General features: G+C 41.9%; 3 protein-coding genes across 5 annotated transcripts in view; 2 read left to right on the plus strand and 1 right to left on the minus strand.

Moving 5' to 3' along the window:
* The first annotated feature begins 44 nt into the window (after positions 1-44).
* On the plus strand, positions 45-7,201 carry LOC119329833 (putative phospholipid-transporting ATPase 9). Of its 3 annotated transcripts, none has more exons than XM_037602927.1 (12): positions 45-395; positions 509-1,078; positions 2,031-3,382; positions 3,456-3,572; positions 3,675-3,951; positions 4,048-4,136; positions 4,244-4,352; positions 4,542-4,754; positions 4,866-4,988; positions 5,084-5,182; positions 5,261-5,452; positions 6,253-7,201. In XM_037602927.1, exons 2-12 carry the CDS (start codon positions 680-682, stop codon positions 6,898-6,900), a joined length of 3,618 nt encoding a protein of 1,205 aa, XP_037458824.1. In that variant the 5' UTR covers positions 45-395; positions 509-679; the 3' UTR covers positions 6,901-7,201. The 3 variants fall into 3 exon arrangements, with proteins under 3 accessions (XP_037458824.1, XP_037458823.1, XP_037458825.1); XM_037602928.1 differs by lacking the exon at positions 45-395 and having other exon boundaries at positions 949-1,078; positions 2,031-2,129; positions 2,206-3,382; XM_037602926.1 differs by having other exon boundaries at positions 45-1,078.
* On the minus strand, positions 987-8,432 carry LOC119329834. The gene is made up of 2 exons (XM_037602929.1): positions 7,629-8,432; positions 987-1,108 (listed from the first exon to the last, which is right to left on the minus strand). The coding sequence occupies exon 1, from the start codon at positions 8,136-8,138 to the stop codon at positions 7,680-7,682; it is 459 nt and encodes a 152-aa protein (XP_037458826.1). The 5' UTR covers positions 8,139-8,432; the 3' UTR covers positions 987-1,108; positions 7,629-7,679.
* Positions 8,433-14,063: 5,631 nt separating this feature from the next.
* The window catches only part of LOC119330746 (sulfofructose kinase-like), a 4,129-nt gene continuing 900 nt past the window's right edge, over positions 14,064-17,292 (plus strand). Inside the window, exons 1-8 of the mRNA XM_037603871.1 lie at positions 14,064-14,393; positions 14,507-14,581; positions 14,721-14,773; positions 14,947-15,097; positions 15,380-15,490; positions 15,747-15,873; positions 16,020-16,120; positions 16,847-16,985. Of these exons, the coding sequence (XP_037459768.1) occupies positions 14,094-14,393; positions 14,507-14,581; positions 14,721-14,773; positions 14,947-15,097; positions 15,380-15,490; positions 15,747-15,873; positions 16,020-16,120; positions 16,847-16,985 (1,057 nt within the window). The 5' untranslated portion in view covers positions 14,064-14,093. The remainder of the gene's footprint in view (positions 14,394-14,506; positions 14,582-14,720; positions 14,774-14,946; positions 15,098-15,379; positions 15,491-15,746; positions 15,874-16,019; positions 16,121-16,846; positions 16,986-17,292) is intronic.

A 17,292-nucleotide genomic window follows, 5' to 3' on the forward strand; every position in this document is an offset into this window, starting at 1 on the left:
AGAAACCGCGTGCGTGCGTGTGCGCGCGTCGGTTCGGTCCCGTCCCGCCCTTGTTCCTTCCTTGCCGGCCGCTGCTTCGCGCGCATTGCCGCCCCGCCCCCCCCCGCCCGCGGGATTCCTCCGCCCAATAAGTTCCTTTCCCGGGGACGTTTCTCGGAGGACGGACGGACGGGAAGAAAAAAGCCGCGCGCGCTGCCTCGCCGCATGGATCAGGGTCCCCCGCGCTGCCGCCTGGAGCTGGGATTCCGGGACGTTCAGGGGTTCCGGCCGGACGCCGCCGCCGCCGCGCCGCGGCAGGGCGGGATCTCGGAGCTCTGTTGAGGCGTTCCGGGTCAGGTGATTTAGTCCAGTGCTGTCCAGTTCCTCGTGTGGCTGCCTCGCCTGCTTTTTTTTAGGTAGGTGGGGGCGGTGGAGCCTTTCTTGGTGGGTGGGAGCAGTCGCGCCCCGAATTTATTGCGAGGCGTTTCTTGGGTTCTCACCTGAAATCTGACTTCTTCTTCTTGCCCAGAGGGGGAGTCCACTGATTTGTTCCTGATTCATCCACTGCTTCTTGAGGGCTGAATTTTCAGATTCAGCTCAATAAGTTTGAGGCCGAAAGTTCAGTAATCTCGGCAGTAACCAGGAGAGCTGAGCCCTGGGCAGTACTAGTCTGGTCTGGTGATCTGGTTCTTGTGTCGAAATGGCACGGGTAAGGAGGAGGCTGGAGAAGCTGAAGCTGAGTACATTGTACAGCTTCGCGCTCTGCGCCAAGGGCTCCACCGAAGATCACTCCAAGATCGGCACGACGGGGTTCTCCCGAGTCGTCTACGTCAATGATCCAGACAGGCATGAAGAGGAGGGCTTCAGATACCCAAGAAATGAGGTGTCCACTACCAAGTACTCGTTGGTCACCTTCGTGCCCAAGTCCCTCTTTGAGCAGTTCCGGAGGGTGGCCAACTTCTACTTCCTCGTCTCGGGGATCCTCACGCTGACCCCGCTCGCGCCCTACTCAGCGGTAAGCGCGCTACTGCCATTGTCGGTCGTGATTACGGCCACCATGCTGAAAGAAGGGGTTGAGGATTGGAGGAGGAAACAACAGGTATCGTTTCTGTTATCTTCTCTTCAAATCCTGCCACAAGTGAATCATATTTAGCAAACTTTCTTTCGACTCATATGGATAGTATGTTGTGATTCACAAGAACTTAACATGCCTGCGCATACCTTTCCAATGGTTGTTTCATGAACTTCTTAACAAGGACGCACGGGGTTTCCTTTTTCTTGATGACGAGGTGTTTTTTTATTCAGTTGCATATCTGGGCTAGCATCTTGAAGGGTTTTTTTTTTGTATGTGATAAGACAAAGTAGGCAGGAACCTAAATCTAGTGGAACTTTCTTTCTGGATCAACCAATAAAAAGTCGTAAATTGACAGGAAGTAAAAAAAATATGGGTTTTACTATTAAACTGTTGATTTTTATGTAAGAAACTGCAAATAACTGAAGGTCAGATCACTATCGCAAAAGAAGTATGGATATGATTGATCTTGACATAATATGCGATGCTTTGTATTTAAGGGTATAATGTGTGTCACTTAGTTACAACCAAGCTATGAGCTTCCTATCGAAACAATGCCATGAACTATGTCACAGATTACTTTCGTCTCAGCACATTAAATATTCAGTTACTTCATTTTGCATGAGATCTAATCATACAATGTCATTGCGAGTTTTACTGGATCTGTTCTATCCTAGACAGCTGATAAACTATTTTAGGAAGAATTTATAATCTCGGTTCTAGCACATGGTTTTGTTGTATCAACTTTTTTTTCTGTGAATAGATAAATGTTCAGTTTTTCTGGATATTAAGGTAGACCATAGCTAAATTTGTTATGAATTTCCATTCATTGACATGATACACATCTTTGTGATGGACTAGTTGCACAAATATTAATCTTTAAATTTTGCTGCATTATCTCTATTTAGTTGGTTTGTATGTATATGCATATTCTTATGCTGTTGGTATGCAAAGTTAATATATGCAATTCTTCATTCAGGACATTGAGCTCAACAATCGAATAGTAAAAGTACATAGAGGGAATGGCAGTTTTGAAGAGACAAAATGGAAGTATATCAAAATTGGAGATGTGATAAAGGTGGAGAAGGATAATTTCTTTCCTGCTGACTTGATTCTACTTTCATCTAACTATCCGGATGGGATCTGCTATGTAGAGACTATGAACCTTGATGGTGAAACAAATTTGAAAATTAAACAAGCTCTTGAGGTGACATCGGATTTACAAGAGGATGGTGATTTCACAAACCTTAGACAAATAGTCAAATGCGAAGATCCGAATGCGAATCTTTATTCTTTTGTTGGTACTATGGATTATAAAGGCATGCAGCATCCTCTGTCACCCCAACAACTCCTTCTTCGGGACTCAAAGCTGCGGAACACTGATTACATATATGGGGCTGTCATCTTCACAGGTCATGATACAAAAGTGATGCAAAATGCAACTGAGCCGCCATCTAAAAGAAGCAAGATTGAGAAGAAAATGGATAACATCATTTACCTGCTGCTGTGTTCTTTACTTGGAATTGCTTTACTTGGTTCAGTCTTTTTTGGTATATGGACAAAAGCTGATTTAAGGAATGGTGAGACAAAACGGTGGTATCTTCGCCCAGATGATTCGACCGTCTTCTATGACCCGAAACGAGCACCTCTGGCATCCTTTTGTCATCTGTTGACAGCCTTAATGTTGTACAACTACTTTATCCCAATTTCTTTGTACATATCCATTGAGATGGTCAAGATCTTACAGGCTGTATTCATCAACCAGGACATTGACATGTATGATGAAGAATCAGATAAGCCAACTCATGCTCGAACCTCAAATCTAAACGAAGAACTAGGTCAAGTTGACACAATTCTCTCTGATAAGACTGGAACATTGACCTGCAACATGATGGAGTTTATCAAGTGTTCAATTGCTGGCACTGCATATGGCCAGTCTGTCACAGAAGTTGAGAAAGCTATGGCCCTGAGGAAAGGGGTGCCGCTAGGTGACGAGATAGAAGCTGGAGGGCACAAGGAGAAACAAATCGAGGAGAGTCCTCATGTCAAAGGTTTTAATTTGAAGGATCCACGTATAATGGATGGAAATTGGATACATGAACCTAATAAAGATGTCATCAGGGATTTTTTCCGTCTGCTAGCCATCTGCCATACATGCATACCTGAAGTAGATGAAACTGATAAAGTTTCATACGAAGCTGAGTCCCCTGATGAAGCTGCATTTGTTATCGCAGCAAGAGAATTAGGGTTTGAGTTTTACAAGAGGACACAGACAAGTATATTTATTCGTGAACGCGATCCTAGCCAGAATGTTGCAGATTATCAGTATAGGTATGCAAATTTCTTTTTTTCATTAAAGGATATTGTTTATTACGTAAATTTGACCTTTAGCATCCTCTTACAGAAAATATGAGCTCCTAAATGTCTTGGAATTCAGTAGCTCACGAAGACGGATGTCTGTAATAGTGAAGGAACCAGAGCCAGAGGGGAGGATATTACTGTTTAGCAAGGGCGCTGATAGGTAAGTACTCCACATGTTCTAAATTTCTGTATTGTTTCACAATTAACGGGCAAACTTGTATATATGCCTATGGCTTCTTATCTGTCTTCTCCATGTGAATAGTGTGATGTTCACAAGGCTTGCACCAGATGGAAGAAAATTTGAGGAAGAGACTAAAAGGCACATAAATGAGTATTCTGATTCTGGTCTACGAACGTTGGTACTTGCATACCGCGTCTTGGATGAGAAAGAGTACGAGAACTTCGCTGAAAAATTCAGGACTGCCAAAATATCTGGAAGTGCTGACAGAGATGAACAAATTGGGGAGGCTGCTGATAGCATTGAGCGGGACTTGATTCTTCTTGGTGCTACTGCTGTTGAAGACAAGCTCCAGAAAGGGGTATGTTTTTTATGAGAAGGCTATGCTTTCCAGTCTAATTCATTTTAAATATTGAATTGTCATTTTTCATTTGCGTGGATGTGCATTTGTAATCAGGTACCAGAATGCATTGACAAGCTTGCACAAGCAGGAATTAAGATATGGGTGTTGACGGGTGACAAAATGGAGACAGCTATCAATATTGGGTACTTACTGTATTTTTGCATGGAAATGGTCTTTTTAGTACGACTGGATTCTTGAAGCTCAAGCTGACTATTTCTTTTTCTGATTCATCATTCATGTGCCTCTTCAGCTTTGCATGTAGCCTACTTAGACAAGGAATGACACAGATAATCATCGCCCTGGAAGCACCTGACATCATTGCATTGGAGAAAAACGGAGACAAAGATTCCATTGCCAAGGTGAATAAATGACTGATGCCTCTACTGAATCACTGCCTATGTAATTGTTATTTTTAGATGAGTATATTCGCAACAATCACTCGTAAATGTTTACCAAAAAGGAGTTGACAAAACAGGCATCTAACATTTAGAATTCTACTCTATACGATCAAAACTGCAATAGTTACTTTCTATTTGTTGGCTCTTCAGGCATCAAAGCAAAGTGTTATGGGTCAGATAGAGGATGGAATAAAACAAGTCCCAACCTTGGGTCAGTCCAGCACGGAATCTTTTGCGCTGATAATTGATGGTAAATCATTAACTTATGCTTTGGAAGATGATGTCAAGTTTAAGTTCTTGGATCTTGCTGTCAAGTGCGCATCAGTCATATGTTGTCGATCTTCACCGAAGCAGAAGGCATTGGTGAGCTTTTTTCTTGTTTTGGAAGTCATATTTATCTTTTCTATGTAATTTTCCGAGTGTTATTTCCGAAAGCATACATGCTGAGTTATTAATCTGTCGCAACTATTGCAGGTTACAAGGCTTGTTAAACATTCAGATAAAGTTACCTTAGCAATTGGTGATGGGGCAAATGATGTTGGCATGCTTCAGGAAGCTGACATAGGGGTTGGAATTAGTGGTGTTGAAGGGATGCAGGTTGCCTATTTTGATGCTTTGTAAATTTTGTGAATGTGCTTGTGATCACTAGAATCTTTTTTAACGGTTAGTTGTTTCTCTTCACAATGTCTTAGGCTGTCATGGCAAGTGATATTGCCATCGCCCAGTTCCGCTTCCTGGAGCGGTTGCTTTTGGTGCATGGACATTGGTGTTACCGACGTATTTCAGTGATGGTATACTCTTTGTTCCTTTGGACAAATAATCAACTTTCAAAATTCAACTATTATGTTGATATTCTCTTTCTGATGCAGATATGCTATTTCTTCTACAAGAATGTGACTTTTGGAGTCACCATCTTTCTGTATGAAGCGTTTGCATCCTTTTCAGGGAAGCCAGCTTATAATGATTGGTTCTTGTCACTGTATAATGTATTTTTCACCTCCCTACCTGTCATTGCGTTGGGCGTATTTGATCAGGATGTTTCTTCCCGTCTGTGTTTACAGGTATATCTATGCAAACCCGTTTGAAAAAGACGCAATCTTTCATGATAGTAGATCGAATTAGGGAAAGTCCATCTCAAACTCCAAATTCTCTTGAAACATGTTCCACTTAATCTTTCTGAAAAAGTACACTGTCTATGTCACTCTACTTCATATATTTAGGAACGGAGGGAGTAGAAGCTACATGGTTATGTTTTGTTTAAGAAAAGTTCAAAATTTTACATGTTTTGTATACTTGGTCCATTTGATTAGGTAAAAGTTTGTTGATTTCTTGCGGTATTTGCTTTTCATAGATTCAACAATTTCCTACTTAGGCCTCCTTTGGTTTGAAGGAATTTTGTAGGAATTTCATAGGGTAGGATTTTTATAGGAAAAATTCCTATAGAGCCCTTTGGTTCGTAAGAATGAAATCCTATTCCTATGGAGGAATTCTTCCTATCCTTCACATTTCATAGGAAAATAAACATTAGCCTAGACTCAATGGAAAAAATCCTTTGATGTGAAACAAATGACATCTCCTTTCCTATTCCTACTCATAGGATTTGAGATGCATGTCATCTCATTTCCTATGACTTCCCTATTCCTATGATTTTCCTACCCTATGAACCAAAGGAAGCCTTAATTCAAGGCTCAGCAATCCTATTCGTGCCGTTTTAAGTTCCTTTTTCACTGTTTTCTTGGACAAATAAAGATATCATTCCATCTTTCATACTGCACAAAATGCAGAAACTATGCACATTAATTTCAACTCCATTTGACCTAGCTGTTTTTAAGAAAGTGCCTGTTTGCATGTTACTTGACAGTATCCGGAGCTATACCAAGAAGGTGTGCAGAATGTATTATTCAGCTGGCGTCGGATACTTGGCTGGATGTTTAATGGTGTCGTGAATGCCATCTTAATATTTTTCTTCTGCACTACCGCCCTGAAGGACCAAGCATTTCGCCAGGATGGCCAAGTTGCGGGCTTGGATGCCCTAGGTGCTACCATGTACACTTGTGTCGTATGGGTCGTCAACTGCCAAATGGCCCTCTCGGTGAACTACTTCACCATAATCCAACACATATTCATATGGGGTAGCATTGCTGTGTGGTACATCTTCCTCATGGTTTATGGTTCTATAGACCCGAAGTACTCCAAAACAGCATACATGGTCTTCATTGAACAGTTGGCCCCAGCGCTATCATATTGGTTGGTGACACTTTTCGTGGTGACGGCCACACTCGTCCCATACTTCTGCTATGCCGCAGTTCAGATCCGTTTCTTTCCAATGTTCCATAACAAGATTCAGTGGAAAAGGTACTTGGGGAAGGCCGAAGACCCAGAGGTGGCAAGGCAGCTATCGTCACGGCACCGGACATCGTCGCACCCAAGGATGGTTGGGATCTCTGCTCGTCGCGACGGCAAGGCCATGCAAGTTAAAAAGGGAACCGACATAGAGGTTGAAGGATGACATTCTCTCAGTAGATTTTGCGTTTTGTACAGATTATAGAATGCCATCTCCTGAAAGATGGCAGAAGATGGACTGGCTAGAACTTGTGAATATTCTTGGATTGTTGCTTCTATGGTTCCATGCAGTTCTTCCAGTTCAGAGGATAGAGCTAGATCACAGAATTTCGTAGATAGGCCACAAGAAGAACAAGAGAAGACCTGCTGTAAAGTTCATTTAGCAATTTTAGGCTCTGTGTGTGCGCTTGTGTTTCCCCCCTTCTCTTTTGCTCTTACCCGTTTATGCTTGTGCTCTGATGGCAGAATTTCACTTTGTTTCATGACTTTTGCGTTTTGCCACGTAACTGTTGTCCCTCTGTTTTACTGTAAACTGATATTGCTATGTTTTTTTATATAAATGAGATGATTGCACTGCATTTCGCAGAAACAGATTCTTTCAGTGCCTAAGTGCAACCATCTGATATGGAAGTGTTTGAAGACAACCTCATGATATATTCAACTGATCTACCATGACACTATATAGTCTTATGCTGCGATAAGAAAAGAGAACATCAATTGCTTTGATGGCAGGAAATTTCCATGTTAATTCGGATGAACGGAATGCATCTACACAATCTCTCACTAATAAAAAGAAAACGAGATTCTTCTAATTAGTAGGAGAAATGAATTATTATGATGTTACAATCGTGTACAGTATCTTTTTTCTTTATTGGTCTCTCCTATCGTACTAACCTGCAAACTGCAGCAAAGAGAAGGGCAGAAAGCCTGAGGCCGATCGATCGTTCACGGCTCAGGCAACGGCATCGCCCGCGGCGGCTTGGCCTCCTCCTCGGCCGGCCTGACCGGCCGCCGAGGCGCCCGCCACCACCAGCATCTCCGGCGGCCGGCGAGCCTCGCGCAGTCGTACCACTCGTCAGGCCCCTGCGCGTGCGCCGCGCACACCCGGCCGAAGAAGCATGACATGGCGGTGAGCAGCAGCACCGCCGCGAGCACCCCGACGAACGGGCCGACGGAGCCCCGCTGGTGGGCCGCGGCCGCCCCGGACACCTGGTAGTCCGGCAACGGGATCGCCGGCGGGGCCGTCGCCATTGCTGCACAGAGGTACGGCGGCGGTGTTGGTGGAGCAGTGGCGAGCACTTGTTGGGCTTGGACGGGGCGAGGGGGGCATGGGTGGAGTGCAAGGAATGGCATGGGCGAAAGCGTCACCTGCTTTCGAAATTTATTTGTAGAGGATAGTGCCATTGGAGAGGAGAGGATGGGAAAATAATAAAGGCCAGGAAAAAAAGAAGGAAAGGGTCGAGGGATGGCTTTGTGGAAGATTTAAGTGGACGCCAACATGGAAAGAATGGAGAGGAAAGCAAAGAGTATGTTACTAGATGGTGTATGTATGTACTATGGTGCAGAAAAAGAGATGGGAACTGTTCTCTTGCGATGCTGATCTGATCATCTATATAATGATTGTGGAGCATGCCGGGAAGAAGAACATCTTTGGATGTATGGCCATGGATTTGAAGGATAAAGGAGCATGTATGATGATGAGAGGAAAAACTAAAGGGAAAAAGGAGTACTCCCTCCGTCCGAAAATACTTGTCATCAAAATGAACAAAAAGGGGTGTATCTAGAACTAAAATACATCCAGATACATCCTCTTTTATTCATTTTGATGACAAGTATTTCCGGACAGAGGGAGTAGTTGTTAACAGTTGGAGTTGCTTTGCTTGTAAACGTTGCCAGTCTCGACCCTTCCAAAGCACTGCTTTTGACAGAATTTAAGCTAGCTAATGGTATCTCATTCAGATATGGACATTATTTTTTCCCTTGGTTTTTTGAAGCTGGTGGGGTATCATCTTGAGATGTGGATTATTGATGAGTGACAGATGTGCTTCCCGTTTCTTTGTTGGCTTGCCCACAGTGTTTGTCTTTCTTGCTCAGCTTGGAATACGGCGTGGTACGTATTTGTCTGATTGGCAGGGTTGGGACGCTGCCTGCATGATTGGCGTTCTTGAAGCTCTCTCGCCGTGGGATGGGGGTTTGGGGTATCCTAAGCTTAAAGCTGACCCAGAGAGGACATCATGTTGTTTGCTTAACGGGCAAGGTTACTCGCCTTTGTTCACCTCCTCAAGTTCTGCCTCATTTCTCAACTTACAGTGCTGTACGTCAGCTTTAAAAAGTACTCCTCATGCACTAACATGTTAGCATCTTCATGCACTGAACGAATTCATATTTCTTCTAAGTCACAATAGAAAAACGTATCCCGGTCAGCAGCAACGATGGTGGTATGATCGTGGGAGAAGAACCCCTTGCTCCAACACCAACAAATGCCCTTTTGACAGCTATGAAGACCAATCACGGTCATACCATTTTTTATGTTTGTAAAATATAATCCCACATGCAAGATTATATGTCCAAAGGCTATGCCATGGAGTAAATAAAATATATAGATGAATATCCCATCAACCATCCCCTTCGTGGAGTAAATGATGCTTTCGTCACATTCACATATATGTGGCCGCAGTACTCCACATTCAGTCGCAAAAAGTCAAGAAGCATTGTTTTCTTCTACTCACAACTGTTGGAATCCACATGAAAGATGAGGAGGAAACTAAGAAAGATGTATATAGAATAATGGGAATATGAGACATTGGGAAGGAAGCAACCATTATTTGTAAGATCTAGCGGGCTTTAGCACGTCACTTCTCTCTAAACTGTCCAAATATCGCTTAACGATCTAGTTGCTCTGTCACAAGAAGTCCATGATATTCTCTTCCTAGGTTGTCGGAGTTATTATAATTTCAGCCCCAACCGTTGAGAAGTGCCAACCCTTCGGTTGTACAAGTTTCTTCCTTCATACTCGAGCAGATAAATTGCTCCTTCAAACTCTTCTTTTGTTTTTTTGGGAATGAACTCCTTCAAACTGGAGCCAATAAGTTGTTCAATTGGATGATGCTTCAGTTGATGTTAACTGCGACAGATCCTTCCACAACATGTTGAGACCCTGTATTGTTCAACTTATACATCCAATATACTCTTTGGACATATTGAATAAATGCTATATTGCAGTTATTTAAGAGACATCATTACCTAAATTTTATGATTCATTACAGTTTTGTTACTGATGAAACTATTGAGAACTAGGAAATCATTGAAACATGTGCTAAAATCACTAAAACAAGAAATAAATAATGAAAGCAAATATAGATGATGAAAACAATGAGAAAGAGCGCTAATGTACAACCCATTACTCTTTTTCTTGGTGCAGGGTTGCCTCTGTTATGGGTGTAAAGTTAATCAAAAAGAGGAGATCGTTGACAAATTGAAAAGGCAACTTCAACATTATTTTTATTGGAAATATGCCCTAGAAGCAATACTAAATGTTATTATTTATTTTCATACTGATAATTAATCTTTATTTTCTATGCTATAATTGCAATGATTCTTGAATATGAGATTCAGTTGCATGTGTGAAAACATAAACACAAAATAAGTTTCTAGTCTCGTCTCTAAGACTAGCTCATGTGTTGCATGATGATCTTTATTTTCTTATCATAGGGCATTGTTAAAGTCACAAGGATGCCGACAACAATGAGTGCACATTGTTATCAGAACAATGGTGTTGAATGGACCCAATCAAATGATATAGTACGAGAACACATTGTCACATTGTTATTAGTGTTATCAAAGAAGTGTTAACATATACTCACTTTCTTAGACGCTTCATGCCAGATGGTGTACTTCGAGGTTTGTCAAATGTTACTTGTAACAGGGTAATTATAACAACAACTTTTGGATACATCGGAAAAGTGTGCCAAGGCACTTGATAACTCAAGATTGAGATTTGCTCCAACATCATGTACTTGTAAAATGTTTTTTTCACATAGTACAATCCTAGGTGCTCACTTACACGCACATACCATCTGTATGAACACCGCATGAACACCCTACCACTATTAGCATTTTTGAAGCCTTATCGCTATGGGATGGGGTTATGGGGTATCCTAAGGCTTAAAAGCTGACTCGGAGAGGTCATCATGTTGTTTGCTTAACGGGCAAGGTTACTCACCTTTGTTCAGCTCCTCAACTTCTTACATCATTTCTCAGCTTACAGTGCTGTACATCAGCTTTAAAACGTACTCCTCACGCACTAACATGTAGCATCCTCATGCACTAAACGAATTCATATTTCTTATAAGTCATAATACAAAAATGTATCGAAGTCAGCAACATTGATTGTGGTATGATCATGGGAGATCAGAAGAAGCCCTTGCTCCAGCCCCAACAAATGTCCTTTCTACAGCTATGAAGACCAATCACGGTCATACCATATTTTTTTGTAAAATATAATGTCACATGCAAGATTATATGTCCAAAGGTTATGACATGGAGTAAATAAATATATAGATGAATGTCCCATCAACCATCCCCTTTGTGGAGTAAATGATGCTTTCGTGGAGTAAATAAATATATAGCCGCAGTACTCCACATTCAGTCGCAAAATGCAAGAAGCATTGTTTTCTTCTACTCACAACTGTTGGAATCCACATGAAAGATGAGGAGGAAACTAAGAAAGATGTATATAGAATAATGGGAATATGCGACATTGGGAAGGAAGCAACCATTATTCGTAAGTTCTAGCAGGCTTTAGCACGTCACTTCTCTCCATGTCCAAATATCGCTTAACGATCTAGTTGCTCTGTCTCAAGAAGTTTGTGATGTTCTCTTCCTAGATTGTCGGGGTTATTACAATTTCAGTCCAAAGTGTTGAAAACTGCCAACCTTAACTTCGGTTGTAGGCATAGCTCGATACAGAGGCCAGGGGTTATCCTCTTTTTCAGAAAAAAGCATTGTTAAAGTCACAAGGATGCTGACAACAATGAGAACACATTGTCATCAAAACAATGGTGTTGAACAGATCCAGTCAAATGATATACTACCAGAACACATTGTCACATCAGAAAAGTGTGTCAATGCACTTGATAACTTAAGATTGAGATTTGCTCCTCCGACAACATGTACTTGATCACATATACTCATCCCTACAAATGAACGCACGCACACACCCAACCTTTATTCGCACCTTCGAGATAATGAGCTGGCACAACATCTTGAGATTGACGAAGTCAACACAGACACCTGATACTCGATGAAAACGCATCCTCCCACTGTATGAACGTTGCCGAAAAGACCGGAATAAATTTAGGAAAATGCGTGCACCAGCGCCAAGTCTAGGACTAGAACCCTGATAGGCTGGTCCCACCACAAGGAGCCTAATCAAGTAACCATCTGAGTTAGGTTCAATTAACTGTACTTGGAAAATTATCGTGTATTCCTAAAAGTGCTCAAAACATGTATTAAAAAATATACACCATGTATTTGAAAAACCCATTGTGTATGAAACAATATATATTTTATATGTGCACTAAAAATATACATGGTGTACTGAGAAGAAAAAATGGACATGTGTTAATAAGAAGAAACCTGATAAAAAATCAAAAAAGACAAAGAAAATCAAAATAGAATGAAGAAAGGAAGAAAACCCAAATAAAACCAGTGAGAAAACGAAGGAAACACAAAGTATAACAAAGAAAAGAAGAAAAAACAAACAAAACCGGTGAAAAGCGAACAATAAAATAAAAATAAAAATAAAACAGAAGAGAGCAAATCTACACCAACTCAAGCAATAGCGAGCGGCTTGCGTAATGGGTCGACCTGAAGTCGCCCCTTGTAGGCAATTCCTAATAGAAATTGGTACTGATGAGACATATAGCTCTCGCGTTCCCAGATTTGGTAAGCAATACTTGGGGACTAGGCGACTAGCTAAGCTAACCAACGGTTAGCTCTTGCAGGACTCCCCACACGGGTCAATTACTAATCATGAACACGTCAAGTGATGCGTCCAGTCAACATCGCGTGTTGTGTGTTGGACACTTCTTTCGGTTTTTTATGCGTTTTTGGGTTTTAGATTTTTTAGATTTTTTTTATTTTTTCTAGGTTTTGAAGATTTTTTTTGCCAAGTATATATGTGTTCTCGAAAATAACATTTGTGCTTTCACGAGAAGCACAACTTTGCTTCTACTCGAAAAAAGAAAAACATAGCCTGTCCTTCCCAAAAAATGAAAATATGAAGCATGCTTCCGGATTCTGGTTTTTTCTTGGTATTACTTTTTTTTGTTGCCGTTTTTCTGGTCTCGTTACTTTGTCGAACTTTTTAGTATTAGTTGTTCTTTTTTTGTTTCTGTTTCTTTAAAAAATATTCAGCAAAAATTATTAACATGAGATCTAGTTTTTAAGATCTCGATGCAAAAAAACCAACAAACGGTTTGGTGTTTGAACACATGGCTCAAGAAATAAAACATTTTAAATAAACGAGTCTACGAAAAAAAACTCTCAAGTTACGACAAGTGACACATACGCAATGCGCCACTTGTCGGCGCCAAAGAAGGTGGTAAGTAACCTTTGCAATGGGTAACTCTTTAGCTAGTTTTTTTTAGGCTACCCTTTAGCTAGTGATTTCGAGCCCTGGCCTGACGGCTATAGCTGGCCAAACGGGCTGGCCTGGCCCGGCACGGCACGACCCATCTTAATCGTGTCTGGCATGGCCCGGCCCGCCATGGCACGATTATTAGTCGGGCCATGCCGTGCCGGCCCGCGTTCTGCCTCCTCCGGCCCAAGCACGGCCCAGGAACCAAACGGGCCGACCCGATGGCAGGCACGCTGGCCCACTAGCCTGATGACCTGCTAGGTAGTTTCTTGGGCTGATTTTGGCCCGCTGGGCTGTTTTTTATGTGTTATATATATATATATATATATATATATATATATATATATATATCTAAATAAAAAATAAAAAAAGATAAATGGGCCGTGCCATGCCGGCCCGCGTGCCCAGCCTTCAGGCCCAGGCATGGCCCAAGGCGGGGCCGCGTGCCTGGCACGGCCCGATTAGAGCGTGCCGGGCCTGGCCCATCACGTGCCGTGCCAGCGTGCTTGCGGGTCGGCATGCCAGGCCCGGCCCATTTGGCCAGCTATACTGACGGCAGATGGATGATGGATGGGGTGGGCTGGCCCGGTGAATCCATGTGATGTCCGGCCTGCCTTATCCGCAAGGTGGTTTGTGTTGATGGAAGATGGTTTCGCTTGGACCTCTCATCGCCATCAAGTTGACTTGTTTGATACTAGTTTCCATAAAGAAAAGAAAAAATGATGCTGACGCTGCTGCACATCCCTCCACTTCCGATCAATCCTCCTTCCTCTCCTCCTCCCCGCCGGCGCCGCTGCCCACCTCCCATGGCCGCCTTCGCGTCCGCCCCCCAGCAGTCCAAGCCCCTCGTGCTCGGCTGCGGCGCCGTCTCCGTGGACTACCTCGCCACCGTCGCCTCTTTCCCCAACCCGGACGACAAGATCCGCAGCCTCGCGCTCAAGGTCGAGGGAGGTGGCAACGCCGGCAACGCCCTCACCGGAGCCGCTCGCCTCGGCCTCAGCCCAAGGATTATATCCAAGGTAAGGGCCGCACCCGTCCTTCACTACCACCACCTACCTAGTTCCTTCGCTCGACATCACCCCACTGATCTATGTATATGCATGCTCACTCCTTGCTCTTACTGCTGGAGTAGGCGTCCAATGATGCACTGGGAAAAAGCATTCTCAAGGAGCTGCAAGACGACGGAGTAGACACTTCCTATATGACGGTATAATACGCAATGCAGTATTGCAATTGCCTTACTCCATTATTCCATTCCTATATCACGGTCCTCTGTTTTATCATAGCAGCAGCATTCATCCATCCTAATCCCACTTCCTTTATGTGGCTATATCTTCTTACTCCAGATAGCAGACGGGGGGAATTCACCCTTCACCTATATAATCGTCGATAGCCAGACGTGAGTGACAAACTGAAAGAACAAACTGTGATATTGTCATCCTGTTTTTATACAAGTGATCTTCATTCTCGTATTCCTTACCACTCTGTTTTGAAAATGACGATGTTACTACAGATATAGGCACGAGTATTTTGCTCCTTACAATTGTTTTATTCCCCCTTTTTCGTTTTCAGGAAAACTCGTACTTGCATACACACTCCTGGTTATCCCCCAATGAAGCCAGAGGAGCTCACAAAGGAAAACTTGTTTGCTGCTTTACATGGCGTAGAAATGGTGTATTTTGATGTTAGATTGCACGAGACTGCTTTGCTTGTTGCAGAAGAGGTAATATTTTCCTGCCACAACATAACATTTCATCTTATTATAGGCATTTCAAGAAACATGAGTGCATACATAATATTCGACTTCACTTCCATACATTGATGATCAGCCAATAATATCAGAAACAAAAGTCTTGTGTTATGTGTGAATGCCAGCATGTCGCACAAAAGACAACGCATAACTTCTTCTGTCTTAATGTCGCATTTTTCTTTTCTGTTCTTGGTTTCTCTCTCATCCACATTGGTGTTGAGATTGATCTTCGTTTATGGGATCAATCCAGTGCAGGCAAGCCAAAGAAAAATTCCTATTTTGGTCGACGCAGAGAAAAAGAGGGAGGGATTGGATGACCTTCTGAATTTTGCATCATATGTTGTATGCTCTGCAAATTTTCCTCAGGTGAGTTTTTTTATTTCCAACGACAACAAAGTAAGCTCTGCTACCTACGCGTATTTAATTATTTACTGACATTACCTTAGTCAAGGAGTTTGATGTTTTGATAAGCTTCTGTGGATATCTTTTATTTGATGGTTATTTGTTAGCACAATTGATTAAGGTCATTTGAGCAGCAAGGCTTAGCTAATCACCTTGTCCAGCATCTGAGATCCCTAGTATTCCTATAGTTATATTCTTTTCACCTAATCTTAATATGCAGGCCTGGACAGGAGCCTCATCGACACCAGTTGCTTTGGTACACATGCTTCTAAGGTTACCTAATCTCAAGTTCGTTATTGTAACCCGGGGAGAAAAAGGTTGCTTAATGCTTGAAAGAAGTATGACAGGTGAGTTTATTGTAGTTCTCCGTGTCAATTTTAGCTAAGCATTTCACAAAAAACAAACTCCTAGGATTGCGCATTTTGCTTACAAGGGATCTGATGGTGATTCCTTTTGATATAAAGAAACATATAATGGACAACTCAACTTGCAGATGCTTCTGAGACTGAGGAAACCGATGTAGAGGATCTGCTAGAATCTTTAGAGCAGAAAGTCGATTTGAGTTCTAGCATGGCAAAATGTGTTGCTTCCAAGGTATGCTATCTTTTTGTGGGTGTCTGCTTGCAGTAATTCTTGAATATGAAATTGAAGTTCTTTAGCTTGATCAAAGTGATAAACATAAACCTTGCAAAAAGGGTTCACAATAAAGCAAAAATGGCAAATGTATGTCTTATTTTAGTATGTTGAATTGTCTGTACTTTCTAAAATATATGAATAAAGTGTATATGGTGGAGCGGAGCCTGGACTATCAAAGACAGTATTCTATAATTATATTAGTTTATGGTATAGCCTAGTCTCCAAAGAAAATTCCCTACATGTCTTATCCTTTAAGCTCTAAAGATGTACATTTCCAGTTTTCGCTCATTGGAAGCTTATCTGATTGCACAAAACATTTCAGTTGTTCTCTGACTTTATTAGTAGCTCGTCATTTGAATTTGATTATTTTAGATAAAGATTTTGAAGTAAAATAAAGAAAACAATGCAAATATATATCCACAAATAATAATAACAGAAATCTATTGCTATTTAGTTATAAATTAAATATATTTTGTAAGAAATGAACCCACAAAAGAATTGTTCGGCGGGCTAAAGTTCATTTCTCTGACGTACCTTATTTGTTTGTAGTTGCCAGGGTGTATTTGCTATCTTTTTTAGTTACTAGCTTGGACGCTAACTTATTATACCATGTGCTTCTTTTATAAATCCAGCTTATAAGATTCTAATTCATACTTACGGTTTTTCATTTGTCTGCTTCTGTAGTCAAATTTGAGAATAAGTGCAGATGGGGTTGGCTCGATGAGTGGCAGGTTACTTATGGGTACAGCTGAAGCTATACCATCTGAAGAGCTCATAGATACAACTGGTGCAGGTGATGCATTCATTGGAGCGGTTCTATATGGTAAGTATACAACTTAAATGTTTGACTTCTGGATGGTAAGGGTAGTAGGTGATACAGAGCTCAGGCGGTGAGGCCCCTTTGATTGAAAGGAAGTATATGGCTTGCCCTTTTAATGTTAAACAACCGTAACATGTGTTCGGTTTTCATCACTTCTGTTAGTGGGTCTTGTAATCTTTTCTCAGACATATCTTGCGGTAAACAATACGCTTCCATATGCCATGCCCTCGTATTCACATAATTTGTACTGCCAAAAGTGTTGAAGCTCTGATCATACTTGATGGGGCAAAGAGTAAGGAATAGTAGACCC

Source organism: Triticum dicoccoides, chromosome 7A (genome assembly GCF_002162155.2).
Source record: "Triticum dicoccoides isolate Atlit2015 ecotype Zavitan chromosome 7A, WEW_v2.0, whole genome shotgun sequence".
NCBI lineage: Eukaryota > Viridiplantae > Streptophyta > Magnoliopsida > Poales > Poaceae > Triticum > Triticum dicoccoides.

Excerpts from the sequence above, each read along its gene's own strand:
- LOC119329833 (XM_037602926.1), top strand. The coding sequence starts at position 680 with ATGGCACGGGTAAGGAGGAGGCTGGAGAAGCTGAAGCTGAGTACATTG. Across the intron at positions 3,573-3,674 it reads TTTAGCAAGGGCGCTGATAG|TGTGATGTTCACAAGGCTTG; the intron begins GTAAGTACTCCA and ends CCATGTGAATAG. Across the intron at positions 4,137-4,243 it reads GAGACAGCTATCAATATTGG|CTTTGCATGTAGCCTACTTA; the intron begins GTACTTACTGTA and ends GTGCCTCTTCAG.
- LOC119329834 (XM_037602929.1), bottom strand. The coding sequence starts at position 8,138 with ATGGCACTATCCTCTACAAATAAATTTCGAAAGCAGGTGACGCTTTCG.